The sequence below is a fragment of the Orcinus orca genome, chromosome 17 (assembly GCF_937001465.1).
Source record: "Orcinus orca chromosome 17, mOrcOrc1.1, whole genome shotgun sequence".
NCBI classification, from domain to species: domain Eukaryota; kingdom Metazoa; phylum Chordata; class Mammalia; order Artiodactyla; family Delphinidae; genus Orcinus; species Orcinus orca.
The window spans coordinates 29,542,873-29,559,247 of record NC_064575.1 but is presented as its reverse complement, the minus strand read 5'-3'; the positions used below and the strand labels follow the sequence as shown (position 1 = coordinate 29,559,247).

Genomic DNA, 16,375 nt, shown 5'->3' with positions numbered 1-16,375 from the left:
TATACAGAAGAACACATAAATGATCTGGAGATAGAATAATGGAAATCACACAATAAGAAAAGCAAAAAGAATTTTTTAATGAAAACAATTTAAGAGATCTCTGTGATAACATTAAGCATATCAATATTTGCTTTCTAGGGGTCCCAGAAGATAAGAAAGCGAGATGGAGATCAAAAATTTAGAAATACTTAGAAAAAAATGACAATGAAAACACAATGACCCAAAACGTATGGGAAATGGCAAAAGCACTTCTAAGAGGGAAGTTTATAGCAAAGTTATCTTACCTCAAGAAACAAGAAAAATCTCAAATAAACAAACTAAACTTACACCAAAAACAACTAGAGAAAGAAGAACAAACAAAACCCAAAGTTAGCAGAAGGAAAGAAATCATAAAGATCAGATCAGAAATAAATGAAATAGAAACTAAGAAAACAATACCAAAGATCAATGAAACTAAAAGCTGGTTCTTTGAGAAGATAAACAAAATTGATAAAGCTTTAGCCAGACTCAAGAACAAAAAGGGAGAGGACTCACAGCAATGAAATTAGAAAAGAAAAAGAAGTTACAACTGACAGCACAGAAAGACAAAGGATCTTAAGAGACTACTACAAGCAACTCTATGCCAATAAAATGGACAACCTGGAAGAAATGGACAAATTCTTAGAAAGGTATAAGCTTCCAAGAAGGAATCAGGAAGAAATAAAAAATATGAATAGACCAATCACAAGTAATGAAATTGAAACTGTGATTAAAAATCTTCCAACAAACAAAAGCCCAGGACCAGATGGCTTCACAGGCAAATTCTATCAAACATTTAGAGAAGTGCTAACACCTATCTTTCTCAAACTCTTCCAAAATATAGCAGAGGGAGAAACACTCCCAAACTCATTCTACGAGGCCACCATCACTCTGATATCAAAACCAGACAAACATATCACAAAAAAAGAAAATTACAGTCCAATATCACTGATGAACATAGGTGCAAAAATCCTCAACAAAATACAAGCAAACAGAATCCAACAACACATTAAAAGGGTCATACACCATGATCAAGTGGAATTGAGCCCAGGGATGCAAGGATTCTTCAATATATGCAAATCAATGTGATATACCATATTAACAAATTGAAGAATAAAAACATATAATCATCTCAATAGAAGCAGAAAAAGCTTTTGACAAATTTCAACACCCATTTATGATAAAAACGCTCCAGAAAATGAGCATAGAGGGAAACTACTGCAACATAATAGATGCCATATATGAAAAACCCACAGCCAACATTGTTCTCCGTGGTGAAAAGTGAAACCATTTCCTCTAAGATCAGGAAAAAGACAAGGATGTCAACTCTCATCACTATTATTCAACATCATTTTGGAAGTGCTACCATGGCAATCAGAGAAGAAAAAGTAATAAAAGGAATCCAAATTTGAAAAGAAGAAGTAAAACTGTCACTGTTTGCAGATGACATGATACTATACATAGAGAATCCTAAAAATGCTACCAGAAAACTACTAGAGCTAATCAATGAATTTAGTAAAGTAGCAGGATACAAAATTAACACACAGAAATCTCTTGCATTCCTCTACCCTAATGATGAAAAATCTGAAAGAGAAATTAAGGAAACAGTCCCATTTACCATTGCAACAAAAGAATAAAATACTTAGGAATAAACCTAACACCATACACAAAAATAAACTCAAAATGCCTTAAAAACCTAAATGTAAGGCCAAACACTATAAAACTCTTTGAGGAAAACTTAGGAAGAACACTCTTTGACATAAATCACAGCAAGATCTTTTTTGACCCATTTCCTAGAGTAATGAAAATAAAAACAAAAATAAACAAATGGGACCTAATGAAACTTAAAACCTTTTGCACAGCAAAGGAAAACATAAACAAGATGAAAATACCACCATCAGAATGGCAGAAAATATTTGCAAATGAAGCAACTGACAAAGGATTAATCTCCAAAATATGCAAACAGCTCATGCAGCTCAATATCAAAAACCAAACAACCCAATCAAAAAATGGGTGGAAGACCTAAATAGACATTTCTCCAAAAAGACATCCAGATGGCCAAACAAACACATGAAAAGATGCTCAACATAACTAATTATTAGAGAAATGCAAATCAAAACTACAATGAGGTATCACCACACACCGGTCAGAATGACCATCATCAAAAAATCTATAAACAGTAAATGCTGGAGAGGGTGTGGAGAAAAAGGAACCCTCCTACACTGTTGGTGGGAATGTAAATTAATACAGCCATTATGGAGAACAGTATGGAGGTTCCTTAAAAAACTAAAAATAGAACTACCATATGACCCAGCAATGCCACTACTGGGCATATACCCTGAGAAAACCATCATTCAAAAAGATACATGCATCCCAGAGTTCATTGCAGCACTACTTACAATAGCCAGGACATGGAGGCAACCTAAATGACCATCAACAGAGGAATGGATAAAGAAGATGTGGTATATATGTACAATGGAATATTACTTAGCCATAAGAAGGAACAAAACTGTGTCATTTGCAGAGACATGAATGGAGCTGGAGACTGTCACACAGAGTGAAGTAAGTCAGAAAGAGAAAAACAAATATTGTATATCGCTCTTATGTGGAATCTAGAAAAATGGTACAGATGAACCTATTTGCAAAGCAGAAATAGAGACACAGACCTAGAGAACAAATGTATGGATACCAAGGCGGGGAAGGGGGTGAAATGAACTGGGAGATTGGGCTTGATATATAATCACTATTACGTATAAAATAGATAACTAACAAGAACCTACTGCATAGCACAGGAAACTCTACTCAATGTTCTGTGGTGATCTAAAAGGGAAGGAAAATCAAAAAAAGAGGGGATATATGTATACATATAGCTGATTCACTTGCTGTACAGCAGAAACTAACATATTTTAAAGCAACTATACTTCCATAAAAATTAATAATAAAAAAACTCAGTGAATGAGAGATTAGAGACAGGTGTATAAAAAAGTAATAAACTTGAAAATATGTCTTTAGATATTCCTAAATGCTTCATAGAGGAATAAAAAGGTGCAAAACAGAAAAAAGAATTATAAAATATTTATTATTTTATTAATTAAAAACATTTATGGAGCCCCTAGGGTATTCTAGTCTCTAGTAATAGAAAGACTAATAAGATGGGATTTCTGTTTGGGTTGACAGACTACTAGTTGACCCCACACAAATTCACTCTCCACTTCTTCCCAAACACATGGTTGCCCAGCTAAAGACTGCATTTCCCAGCCTCCTTTAAACTGAAATTAGCCTAAGAGAAAGTTCTTGCCAGTAGAATGCAAGAAGTAATTCTAGAAATTCTGCCTCCTTTGTCAAATAGGAAATTGCTTTCCTTGACTTCATATTTTTCCTTTCCATGAAGTGGAAACTAGATGTGGCAGTGGCCTCTTCACCTGTATTGAAAAGAAAATGACAAGCTGATATCAAAACACCAAGATGAGGCCAACACACGTCCCTGAATGATTTCATGCAGTAGAACTTCTACATACAACCAGAGCGCCACTTTCAAACTAAGGATGAAAAACTTTTTACTTAAACCACAGCATTTTTTAGTTTTATTGTTACATCATACTGGCAGTTACCCTAATCTAATGAAAACAGCCTTCAAGGAGCTGCCTATGTTAAAATAGAGGGGAAGAGTCTTTAAACAAATGCATAAGAAATTATCAGGAGTGCTCTGATAGAAAACAATACAGAGTCAAGTGGAAATGGAGAAGACAACTCTTCTTGGAGAAGGAGATTTCAGGTTGAACATGAAGATTAGTTTACCTATTTATTGGTAGGTGGGGATGAATAGGAGGATGGTATTTCAGACAGAAAAATCAGTATGAGCCAAAGTACAAAGCCCTCAATAACATGGTGCAGGTATAGTCAAGAAACCACCAGTCATGTCATGGCTGGGAGGAAAGGAAGAGTCACTGGGAGACAAGGCTGGAGATGTAAAAATTATCCCATTATAAAAGCTCTTGTAAGTAATGTGATTATAACTGACTTATCCAATGTGTGTCTAATATGGAGGGAAGATTCTACAATTTAACAGTTTCTGGCTTGCACAGCTGGGTAGATAATTTTGCCATCCACTAAGATAAAAGTGTGGATGAAAATATAGCTTCAGCTTTATACAGTAATAAGCCTAAAAGTTTTTTATGTCAAATCAAATTTATATCTTTCCTTTTGCAAATGAGAAAACTGAGCCCTGAGAGTTTAACTGATATTCCAATAACCTCAATCACATTTAGTGGCAGAGCAAGAGCTAGAAGGTGAATTCTTTCAGACTCTCAGCTTAAAGTCTTTTTGGAACAGATGTATAGGGAATAAAAAGCTATGAAGTTTGCTGCGAGACAATCTGAACCTTGAAAAATAAATAAAATTAAACTTGGTATAGGGGAGATTAATAAGTTTATAAGAATAAAGGAATTGGTAAAGAAGGGTGGGGGTTTAGGGGATATTTACTCAGGAGTAAAATTCACGTCAGCAAATAGTAATAAGAATATATTGATTGTCTCAGATTCTAGAGGACTTCAAATGACAGATAAAGGAGATTTATTCAAAAAATATTTACTGTGCACCAATAATGTGTCAGATACCATTATAATCACTGGGAATACATCAGCAAATAAAAAATGTTTTGTCCTCATGAAGTTTTCAATGTAGAGAGAGGAACAATAAAAATAAATTTGTAGCTATATGTCAGACATACTATTAAGAAATGAAAGCAAAAATCAGGGGATAATAAGTACTAAGAGTATCTGTTTCATATAGGCTGGTCACAGAATGCAGAGACCTGACGGATGTAAGGGATAAAGGAGAGTAGACATCTGAAGAAAGAGCATTCCAGATAGAAACTACAAGTGTGAAGGCCTTGAGGCTGGACCATACTTGGTGTGATAGGAGCAGAGCATGGAGACAACTATGGCTAGAGCAAAATAAGCAAGACAGTCTTGTCTAGAAGAAGTGGTCAGAGATGCAGTAGGATGTGATCATGTATGACCTTACAGGCCACAGTGAAGTTCTTAACTCTTACCTTGAGTGATAGGGAAACCATTAGAATATTCTGAGCAAATAATGTTCTGGTGTATATTTTAACAAGATTCATCTGGCTACTGTGCCAACTACAGACTGTAAAAGGACAAGGGATGGAGCAAGAAAACCAATCAATAGGCTACTGCAGTAATCCAGGCAAGAGCACTGGTGCTCTGGATCAGGATGGTATTAGCAGAGGTGGTAAGAAATGGTTAGATTCTGGATATATTTTGAAGGTAGAGCTATCAGGATATCTTTCAGGTTAGATACGAGGTATAAAAGAGAAAGATAGCAGGCTCTGATGACTCCAAGATTTGGGGCTTGACCTTGAATTTGCACAGTTACCATTTATTAAAATGTGGATACAGAAGGTTAATAGGTGAAAAGAAAAAAATCAAAATTTATGTTGTAGATTTGTAAAGTTTGAGGTGTCTGTTTGCTATCTAAGTGGATTTGACTTTATCTTTTATGTGGTGAATAGTCATTGGATTGTCTTGAGCAATGAAATGATAGTAAAATATATTAACCTAAATGTATCAAAGAAATAACATTAGAAAACTATCAAAGCAAATGTAGGTTCCCACAATCCTCTACTCAGGTTTGATTAATTTGTTACAGTGGCTTAGAGAATTCAGGAAAACTGTTTATTTAGTTATGTTTACCAGTTTATTACAAAAGGATATGATAAAGGATACAGATGGACATCCTGAAAAAAGAAATTCACAGGGTAAATTATGTGGGAATGGGTGCAGAGCTTCCATACCTTCTCCAGGCATCACTATCCCAGCACCTCCATGTGTTCACCAACTCAGAAGCTCCTTGAACCCAGTCCTTCTGGGTTTTGATAGAGGCTTCATTACATAAACATAATTGATTAAATTATTCACCCAGAGGTCAGGAGGTGGGACTGAAAGTTCCAACCCTCTAATCACATTGTTGGTTTTCCTGGCAATTTGGATCCTTAGATGGGGTCCAAAATTCACCTCATTAACATAACAAAAGATATCTTTATCACTCTCATCAGTTAGGAAATTCCAAAAGTTTTAGGAGCACTATGCCAGAAATGGGGACAAAGACCAAACATATACTTCTTATTGTAAATCACAATGCCACAGAGGGCTATTGGCATTTTGGATGGAGCAATATGCAGGATTTTACTGCACATTGCTGTTTACAATGCCCAACCCCTACCCACTTAATGTCAGTTCTACCTCCTAGTCATTGTGGAATCTATAAGTGGGTACACATTTCCAAATGTCCTCTAGGGGCAGTACTGCCTCAGTTAGAGGATCTTGCTCTAGACAACTGAATACAAGACTATGAACTTTAGGCAAAATAACATTAACAGGCACACCTTGAATCACAAGCCTCCAACTTGTTCACAATCTTAAATAAAAGTAAGATTCCATCAGTGTCTGCCCACATTTTCTGCCACCACAAAAGATAACAAGTCTGTTCTGATTGACAGTGCCAACTGGTAGCTACCAATGAAAACTATTCAAAATAAAAATTGACTTCATTCCAGACAGAGCAATGTTTGTGGGACAGCTCAGTTAATTTTTTTTTATGTGTACATAAAACATCTTTTTAAAGCTCTTCTTATCTCCCCTTTCTCTTCCAAACCTTATTTTCCTTAAAAATAAAAATCACCTTTTTCTTCATATATTCATATTTATGTCAAACAATGTCCATGTCTGACAAGCCAAGTCCAGGAGCCTCCTTAAAATCATCATAACTGCTCTACTAATTTGATGTACTTTACTTTAATTGGAAGCAATGAGAGAAAAATAATTACTCAATGTTTTCATGGTTTAATTAATTACTATAATTTAAGCAATATCATTTTTCTTTTTCTGTCATAAAAGTATATAATTTAAAGATACATTTTGGGGAAAATGGGCACATTTAATCATCTATAAATTAAGGAGTTTCCATCAGATGATTTCTAAGTTGATTTCTTCTTGTAAATCCTCTAACTCTACAATATTGTGTCTATGGGAAAATGCTGAATGCTACATAATCAACTTATTAGTGAACTTTGGGCTAAAACCTATTTATGAGTTATAGACTCTGTAAGTATAAAAATATACAATCAACATAACTACATCTGTATTTGAGTATAAATGGCTACATATTGGTAATATTAATCACTAATAAAGATAAAACTTTTGCTATATCCTAGTCAAAAACCAAATTGTTTGACAAGGACCATTTTTATACAAATGTACAAATGCAAATGCATCATAACTGTGTTTGTCTTTTATACTTCCAAGTTTATAAATATTTAAAGATTTCTGTATGAAGTTACAAAAGTATTGACCACAAAGGAAAAAGCAGTTATAAAGCTGTAGCCTCATTTTTTTTCTATTTGAAACTTAGGAGAACATAAAATTCCTTTTAAACCATATTGCTCTATTTTTTACTAAGTAAATTGAACTTTAGAACATAAGAGCTGACTGATCAAGTCATAGAGTACTTTGACAAACCAAAGAAATCTTCAAAGGATATTTAAGTTTATTTCCAAAGCATATAGTCCAGGAAGAAATTTGGAATGTCAAACCAACAGAAGCTACTGTGTTGTTTTAAAATGTATGTTTTAAAAAGATTAGCTATCTAGACAATGCTAAAAAAAATGTGTATTTTTCCTCATAATCAATACAAGTAGAAAATTCGTAATGTTTTTTAAAACATTAAGAAGATATTTATTTCTACTGAACATCAGAACATAATTCAATTCAAAACATTGAACTGTATGCCTAAAGTCTAAGAGTAGAAAGCAATAAGATAAAACAAATCTCCTGGGACTTCCCTGGTGGTCCAGTGATAAAGAATCCACCTTCCAATGCAGAGGACAATGGTTTGACCCCTGGTAGGGGAACTAAGATCCCACATGCTGCTGGGCAACTAAGCCCACACACCACAACTACTGAGCTGTGAACCTCAATGAGAGAGCCCATGTGCCGCAAACTACAGAGCCAATGCACACTGGAGCCCGCACCACAACTAGAGAGAGAAAATCCGCACTCCACAACTAGAGAGAAGCCCACACGCCACAACAAAGGGCCTGCATGCCACAACTAAGATCCGACGCAGCCAAAAATAAAAAAGAAAATAAAATTTTAAAAAAAGAATACATTAGGAAATCATTTTAAAAAATAAATAAGTAGATAAAATTAAAAAATAAAACAAATCTGCTCTCATGGAACATAGTCTACTAGAGATAAAAAGTCCTATATCCAAGAATTTAGAAATCCAAAGTGACATCATTTTCCCTTTGTTATTCAGTTTTTCTTTTATGTGGTTTAAAAAGAAAACCCAGAATATGCCAATCTACTGCCTTTATTCTGAGGAGAAGAAATATCAGATAGACACCGAGACCACACATATATGGGCAGCAGCCACGACAACATTGGGTCTTGCCTTTTGTACAAAATGTATACATATATACATGTAAAAATATATATATATGTAATCCAGTGAGAAGTGCTCACATGCACCCAGATAGGGGACAGAAGCAGTTGTAACAATGGAATGGAGCCCATGGTAGAGGTACATGGGAAGTGGTAGAGAGTAGCAGCCTCCCCTCCATCTTCCCACCCTGGGCCAAAGGAAGAACCTGGGAGGAAGGACAGTTATCCAAAGAAGATGAATATACATATGTACGTGTGTGTGTGTGTGTGTGTGTGTGTGTGTGTGTGTGTGTGTATGGTATAGTATCAAAACTAAGACTCTTCATATGTTTAATGTATAAAAAATTTCAATCCTTGAGTCATTTAATTCTCAGCCTTTCTGTTTTTATTATGGGGGAAAGTATATTTCATTGGTCAGTTTAAACATATAATACATATAGAATAAATATGGAGGAACATATTTTTCTTAAATCCCTTCTCAATTTGTTGAAATCAATTGAAAGCTTTGTAATCTGAAAGACAATTTCTATGTACACATTTCTGATAAATTGCCTAAAGAAATTTCAGGGAGGAAAAAGGACCTGAATTGCTAAGCCTTCATTAATTTGTTGTAGTTTATTTTCTCATTCTAAGTAAATACTCATTTTCACATCCAATTTTGTATTTGTAATCTTATATTCTTTTTCTAAAAGAATGACCCAAAACCTATACACAGTTCCCGTAAAATGTGTCCCCTTCCAGGCCCCTGGTGTGTGCCACTGCCTCAAAAGAAAACATCCAAGAAATTCAGGGGAGTGTCTGAGAAAAGATACAGTAAATGTGAGACTTAATAGAGGGAAGTCAGGCAGGACAACCAGACTGCCTGGACCAGATGATGGTCTGATGAGAAAACACTGCCTGGGGGGGATTCTCAAACCAGGAAGATGAAGGCTGATAAAATTTATGTAGAATGGATTCTTTGGCAGACCCAGATCTAGATGATTTAATCTCTCTTATTATGATTCCCCAAGGGTGGTAGGGAGGTGGGAATCTAGAAATACAATATGTTTTTTAAATGCCTGGGCTAGAAAACAAAAGGAAAATAAGAGGAAAGAAGGCTCCAAAAGCCTTAACTAGCTTGTTACGTGTGAAAAAAGGGACCAGCATATAAGTTCAACAGTTAAAAACTTGGGTGAGCTTTTTTGAATAACAATAATAAAAATAGTTATGTAGCTCTTACCATGTGTCAGACACTGTTTACTTTACATATATTAGCTCATTTAATCATCCTAATAACACTTTGAAATGGATATGACTATTATCTCCATTTTACTAATGAGAAAACTGAGGTAAAGAGAAATTAAGTAACCAGTCCAAGACCACACAGTTGGGAAGTGGCTGATCCAGGATTCAAACCAGGCAACCTGACTCCAGAGGGCATGTATTTAATTCTTTACCCTACGCTGAAAGATGTCAAGAGTGAGGAAGGGGCAGAAGCACATAATTAAAAAAGTATTATTTAGATAAAAAAAAGCATACCCTCTCTTTTTCTCTGAAAAAGGAGTGGAAAAGTCAATGAAGATGTAGAAATAATTTGAAGTGGTTAAGAGGATGTGACTTAAGATGAGGCAAGTTCCTCTCCTAGTGAAGAAAAGTGGGAGGGTAGATGGACACTGATGGATGGGAAAGAAACTAACTAGTTTTATAATTTCAAAAAATTCAATTTGGGAAAAGGAGTTGGCAAGAAAATAGATTTTAAAAAATTATATTTTCAAGTATCACACATCTTAGGAACCCTGAGCTATGAACCGTGATATTTCTTAGTTCTTTGGCTCCATTATATTTCAACTAGGCATCTCCTAGGCACTGCTAAAGTACTTGTTTCATTCAGGATTTGTGTTTTCAACCATTTAAAGCTTTTTTCCGTTATGACTGTTTTTGAGTACTACAAAGAGCCCAGCTAGGGATGAGTTATGTTTGTTTCACACTAAACTGTTTCCTTAAAATATGACATATATATTCTGCCCCTTCAACCTGGAGAAATAACCTCCAGGTTTTCAAATGTTTTTATCTGTGTGGTAAATCAGGTACCTCTGAGAGTCAACAATGGTTTATTACTATACTTTATCCATGAAACAAACCCATTCATATTCATTTGAATGACAGGAAAAGAAAGGTGTGATAACTTACCTGTATTGTATTCTTCTCATGTGGCATAATGTATTCAACTGAGGATAATCAATGTTCTTAGGCATTTGCAAGCCTGCAAAATTAAAAAAAAATCAATTAAAAATGTGAGCAATTTTCGGCAATCTTATTAACCAAGTTTGTAAATACAATTTAATTGCAAACATTCATCATAGTAAAAGAACTCAGTGACTATGGAAGTGATGTATTAACAGTCTTTTTTACACAAGCAGAATTGAATAGGGTGATTAAAATGAGGAAAGAATTTAATGTTTTTCATTGATGTCAAATCTAGTCTGGAATATTATGTTTGTTTATTTGTTTAATTCCAGTAAATTCTGGTGCTAATATGTGTCATATAATGTCACTCCTCTGGAAGTAAGCCTTTCAGAATCCTTATCCTATACCTTTAGAATGTGAACTGGTTCCAGAACTCCAGACATGACAATTCAAAGAAAAGTTTTCTTGAGGTCTCCCTCCCCCTCTTCATCTCCTTCTCCTTCTCTGTAATACTAGTAATTTTTGTTCATTCCTATGCAGGTCCCCATCTTTGGCTAGCTCCTCTTCAGAACTCTACAGAGCACCTTCCAGTGTCCGGATTCAATTTGCAATTCCTTCTGAAGTTCAAGTGTAAGCAAATCACATATGTTCCCTTACAAGCAGAAAGATAGTAGTCATAGCTAAAAGCAACTAACTGTGATTCCCCTTCAGTACCAGAAAGAACTGACATCCTTCAAAGGAGATGAAAAGGAAAATAGAATATTGACAGCAAGCATAATTACAAAGATGGGCCTTCACATCACAGGTACTCTCCATACCCCAGGAGAATGCATGCTGTTGGAAATTTAAAATGGAAAGCAGTAATAAATACCAAGATGCACATTATTCCTTCCCTTAGTGAACAGGTACTGAGAGAATCACCGGTCTAATGCATTTCTAACCTTTTTAAGACATATTCATTGACCACATCCCAATAATGAAGAATTAGAATTTGACATGTCCAAACTTATCCATTTTAATTCCAGGTAACTGAATCATAAAATTTCAAACACTTTTTGTTTAAGCCTTTTGTGTTCTAAAACTGAATCATCAATAACAAATAACCACTTTCTAAATACAAAACTGAAAATAGTAAAATATAAACAGAAAACTGGTTGTTACCACATGAATCATTACCATTTAATAAACCTGAAAACACTAATTACATGCTTTAGGTATTTTCTTACCTACCTTACTCAGTTAAGCCTTCAGAAAGAAAAAATTACCTCATTGCACTTTAGCATTATATGGAATCATTATTTTAGATGATCCAAGTTACAGCTAGATTATATAAAAATACTTCTAGTATAGTAATATTTCTTATATGGGATATTATAAAAAATCTTAATTATAGTAGTATTTTTAAAAATTTTATTGAAGTATAGTTGATTTACAATGTTGTATTAATTTCTGCTGTACAGAAAAGTGATTGTTATACACATATATATATATATATACATATTCTTTTCCATTATGGTTTATCACAGGATACTGAATATAGTTTGCTGTGCTATACAGTAGGACATTGTTGTTTATCTATCCTATATATCACAGTTTTCATCTGCTAATCCCAAACTCATAATCCATCTGTCCTCCAATCCCTTCTCCCCCTTGGCAACCACAGGTCTGTTCTCTATATCTGTGAGTCTGTTTCTATTTCATAGATAAGTTCATTTCTGTTATATTTTATATTCCACATATAAGTGATATCATATGGTATTTGTCTTTTTCTTTCTGGCTTACTTCACTTAGTATGGTAATCTCTGGGTCCATCCATGTTGCTGCAAATGACATTATTTCTTTCTTTTATGACTGAGTAATATTTCATTGTGTATATATATACCACATCTTCTTTACCCATTCATCTGTCATACAGTAGTTTTTATATACATGGGTTAAGAAAAGACTTCTACTAAGTATTGGTTTAGTCCATTTTCCTAACCTAGTTTAAGAAGAGGGTCAGAAATAGCCCTGGGGACTGGTGTGGACATAAAAGGGGGATGGTGGCATAGAGATTTGGGAAAAGGACAAGGTTTGAGAAATTCTGACTTTAAAAAAGACTTTGAAAAAGTAAATATCTTCAACTTTCAGTTAAAGCAAAAATATAAAAATCGCAGAACAGATATTATAAGACTAAGAATTGCCAGCAAAGAATAGAAAAATTGAAAACTCACCTTGCCTGAGGAAAGCTGTGGCACCTGAGGGTGCAACTTTGCACTGGGCTTGGCACAGCCAAGTAAACTCAAAACCAGAATCAGATGAATGGATAAAGAAGATGTGGCACATATATACAATGGAATATTACTCAGCCATAAAAAGAAATGAAATTGAGTTATTTGTAGTGAGGTGGATGGACTTAGAGTCTGTCATACAGAGTGAAGTAAGTCAGAAAGAGAAAAACAAATACCATATGCGAACACATGTATATGGAATCTAAAAAAAAAAAATGGTCACGAAGAACCTAGGGACAAGACAGGAATAACGACGCAGACCTACTAGAGAATGGATTTGAGGATACGGGGAGGGGGAAGGGTAAGCTGGGACAAAGTGAGAGTGGCATGGACATATATAAACTACCAAATGTAAAATAGATAGCTAGTGGGAAGCAGCCGCATAGCACAGGGAGATCAGCTCGGTGGTTTGTGACCACCTAGAAAGGTGAGATAGGTAGGGTGGCAGGGAGGGAGACGCAAGAGGGAAGAGATATGGGAACATATGTATATGTATAACTGATTCACTTTGTTATAAAGCAGAAGCTAACAAACCATTATAAAATAATTATCCTCCAATAAAGATGTTAAAAAAAAAAAAAAACAGAATAGTCTAGCTAGTACTCACAGCCTAAAAGGACACTATACAATTCACAAAAAAATTTCTTCACCGATCCTCATTTGCAAGAGGTGTTTGTCACAAGGATCTTTACATAAAGGCCCTTGAGCAATATACTGGATATTGTCTTTGAAGAGTTTCATTAAAAAGAAAAAACCAAAAGATTTCACCATGAAATTGTAAAGTTGAGCTTCTCTGGTGATCAAATTTAATACAGGGGTAAAGCTTAAAGAGTTTAAAGAATACTAAGCTTACATTTGTTTTCCAGTCTTTTTCTTTTTCTTATGTCTTACTTGGGCTTTTGGCAGAGTAGAAGAGGCTTAACCCTATAATGGGGATAAAAATCAAGGATTTTAACCAGAGTAAGTTTGAAAGGGGATTAGCAGCTGATATAAATGGGTGGTTATAAAGAATTTTAAACTTGAAATTCATGGTGAAATTAAAAAAACAATTATCTTTATTGATATAAGGCCTACTATATATTATTGAAATAGAGAAACTAAAATCCAATGTTTTATGTGAGTAACACGATGATCTTTTGTTTACATGTGTTAATGTTTTCTCAGGGGTAGATATATATTTTCATATTTATGCAGTATGGTGAATTAAGTATGTTTGTGATAGGAGTTATAAAGATATGTCAAAACATATAAAGATATGTTTTGTGAGTGTTAAAATAAAACTAAACTATTTTTCTCCAACAAGCTTTCCCTCTTAAGAGTAGATAAATATCCCTTGCAAAATCTAAGAGGAAGCAGTAGACTAAGTGAAGACTTAACAATATTGTAAATGAATAACCACTATTTACTATGAGACTAAATTCATCTGAGTGGCTTATAGGGCAAGGTAAAAGAAATGGACAACAGAGCCAAAGAGAAAATGTGACAACAACAAAGAGAAAATGTGGAAATTTCAGAGTATGGTAGGCTAGAAAACAGACCTCTTCAAAGTAGTTATAGCACACACTCTAATGACTAATCCAGTGATAGGTAGAACTTTGCTTAATACAGTATTCAGAGTGCAAAGAAACAGTTCAACAGCAATAGCAACAGAAACATTATCAACGAACTTTTAGTAAGAATAGCAGTTCTTATATGCAGGAGGTGAATTCTAGCATAAGACTAAAGTACAGAACAAGGAGTTGGATAGGAGTAAAAAGAAAATATCCATCAGAGACTATAAGTGTAATTAATTCCCCCTATATACTTAGATAATTGATCTAGTTCTATGTTTTTAAATAAGTCTAAACTTGTGTAATAATAGAGAATTAAACATACCTATGTTAGTGGTTAATAGTGTGTTTATTCTTTTCCCTTCAAATAATAATTTGTTGTTTTCTAAAATCTCAAAGTTAATTCTCCTTCAAGTAACATTCAATAAACATAAGGCACCTGAAAAATCTCAAATAGACCATCAAGAGGCAAAGGAATAGTGCCCAATCATGGACTTCTATGAATAAACGCTGACACACCAACAGGGACAATTATGCAAGTGGGCTTATGTTGTCCCTGCCCCTTGTCTGAGTGGTTAAGATGTTAAAATAGACATATATTAACTGAAAAGTGAAAATAGAGGGGAATGTTGTACAACAAATTATTGAAATAGCTTCCCTTTATATCTTGATGAATGCAGTCATCTACATTCATGTTTATTTCCTCAACTCAGATTCGCTTCTCCACTTACTAAAATTTATCTTTCACATTCATTATTCATTAAAATTTGTTTTATTAAAAATCATAGGAAATCTTGTAGTTTTTAGTCCAATAACCTCTTTTCAGTCACCATTCTACTAACCTCTGTCAGTGACATTTGACACTGGTGAAGTTTCTACCTATGAGGCTTCTGTGACACCATTCTCTCCTCGCTTGCTTTTTCCTTATTAGACTGCTCTACCAACTCCTATCTTCTTTTCTTGAGCATCAGTGTTGCCCACCAATCCATTCTCAGTATCCCTGTCTTCTCTTCTCAGTTTAGACCCACTTCTTGCATGACCTTATCAGCACCCACATCTCCAGCTATCACACATACACTTCAGATCCTCAAATCAAACTCTCCAGCCCAGAACTCTAACTTTCACTCCACTAATATTCACATGAATGTCATCCAGGAAAATCAGACTCACGATAACAAAATCTTCACTTAAAATTCCTCTCATACTTCTTTCCCTCAAAATCCTGATCCTCCTCCTGAATTCTCCACCTGGGTTAAGAAAATCCCTATCACTTTCACAATTCTATCACCAACCTTGGGATCCTATTCTATTCTTTCCCCTTCAGGACCAAGGTGTTATGAAAGCCATCAATTCTGCCTCTTTTGAAATGTATCCTAAGTATCTTTCAAACATGTCCTCTCCAATCCTAATGGCAGGGCCACTGAAGAGGGCCATACTGTGTGCACACTGTGAAGAAGTGCTATTCACATGCATGCAACACGTCAGAACCTTGTTTTAGACCCTCGTTGGGTCTCATCTGTACTACTGCCATTACCTCCTGTCTAGTCTCCCTGACTCGAACCTCTTCCTTTCCAACTCATCCTTCACACTACTATCACAGTACTTTCCAAAATTCCAATAGAGATTACATAACTTTATATGGAATACAATGCCTTTTATAATCATACCCAAGTGGAACCTCATTAAATACCACCACCATGTTCATCTCCCTTGCCCCTCCCCCATCTCTCAACAACACATTTTCTGTCTGCTCCATGAACATACCTTGTCCTTTTTTTTTTAAGATTTTTTTTGATGTGGACCATTTTTAAAGTCTTTATTGATTTTATTACAATATTGCTTCTGTATTATGTTTTGGTTTATTGGCCGCAAGGCAAGTGGGATCTTAGCTCCCTGACTAGGGATCGAA

General features: G+C 34.9%; 1 protein-coding gene across 1 annotated transcript in view; it reads right to left on the bottom strand.

Moving 5' to 3' along the window:
* Window positions 1-16,375, bottom strand: part of CNBD1 (cyclic nucleotide binding domain containing 1) — a 395,245-nt gene that overhangs the window by 364,314 nt on the left and 14,556 nt on the right. The window contains 1 exon segment of the mRNA XM_049700473.1: window positions 10,650-10,722. Within this exon segment, the coding sequence (XP_049556430.1) occupies window positions 10,650-10,722 (73 nt within the window).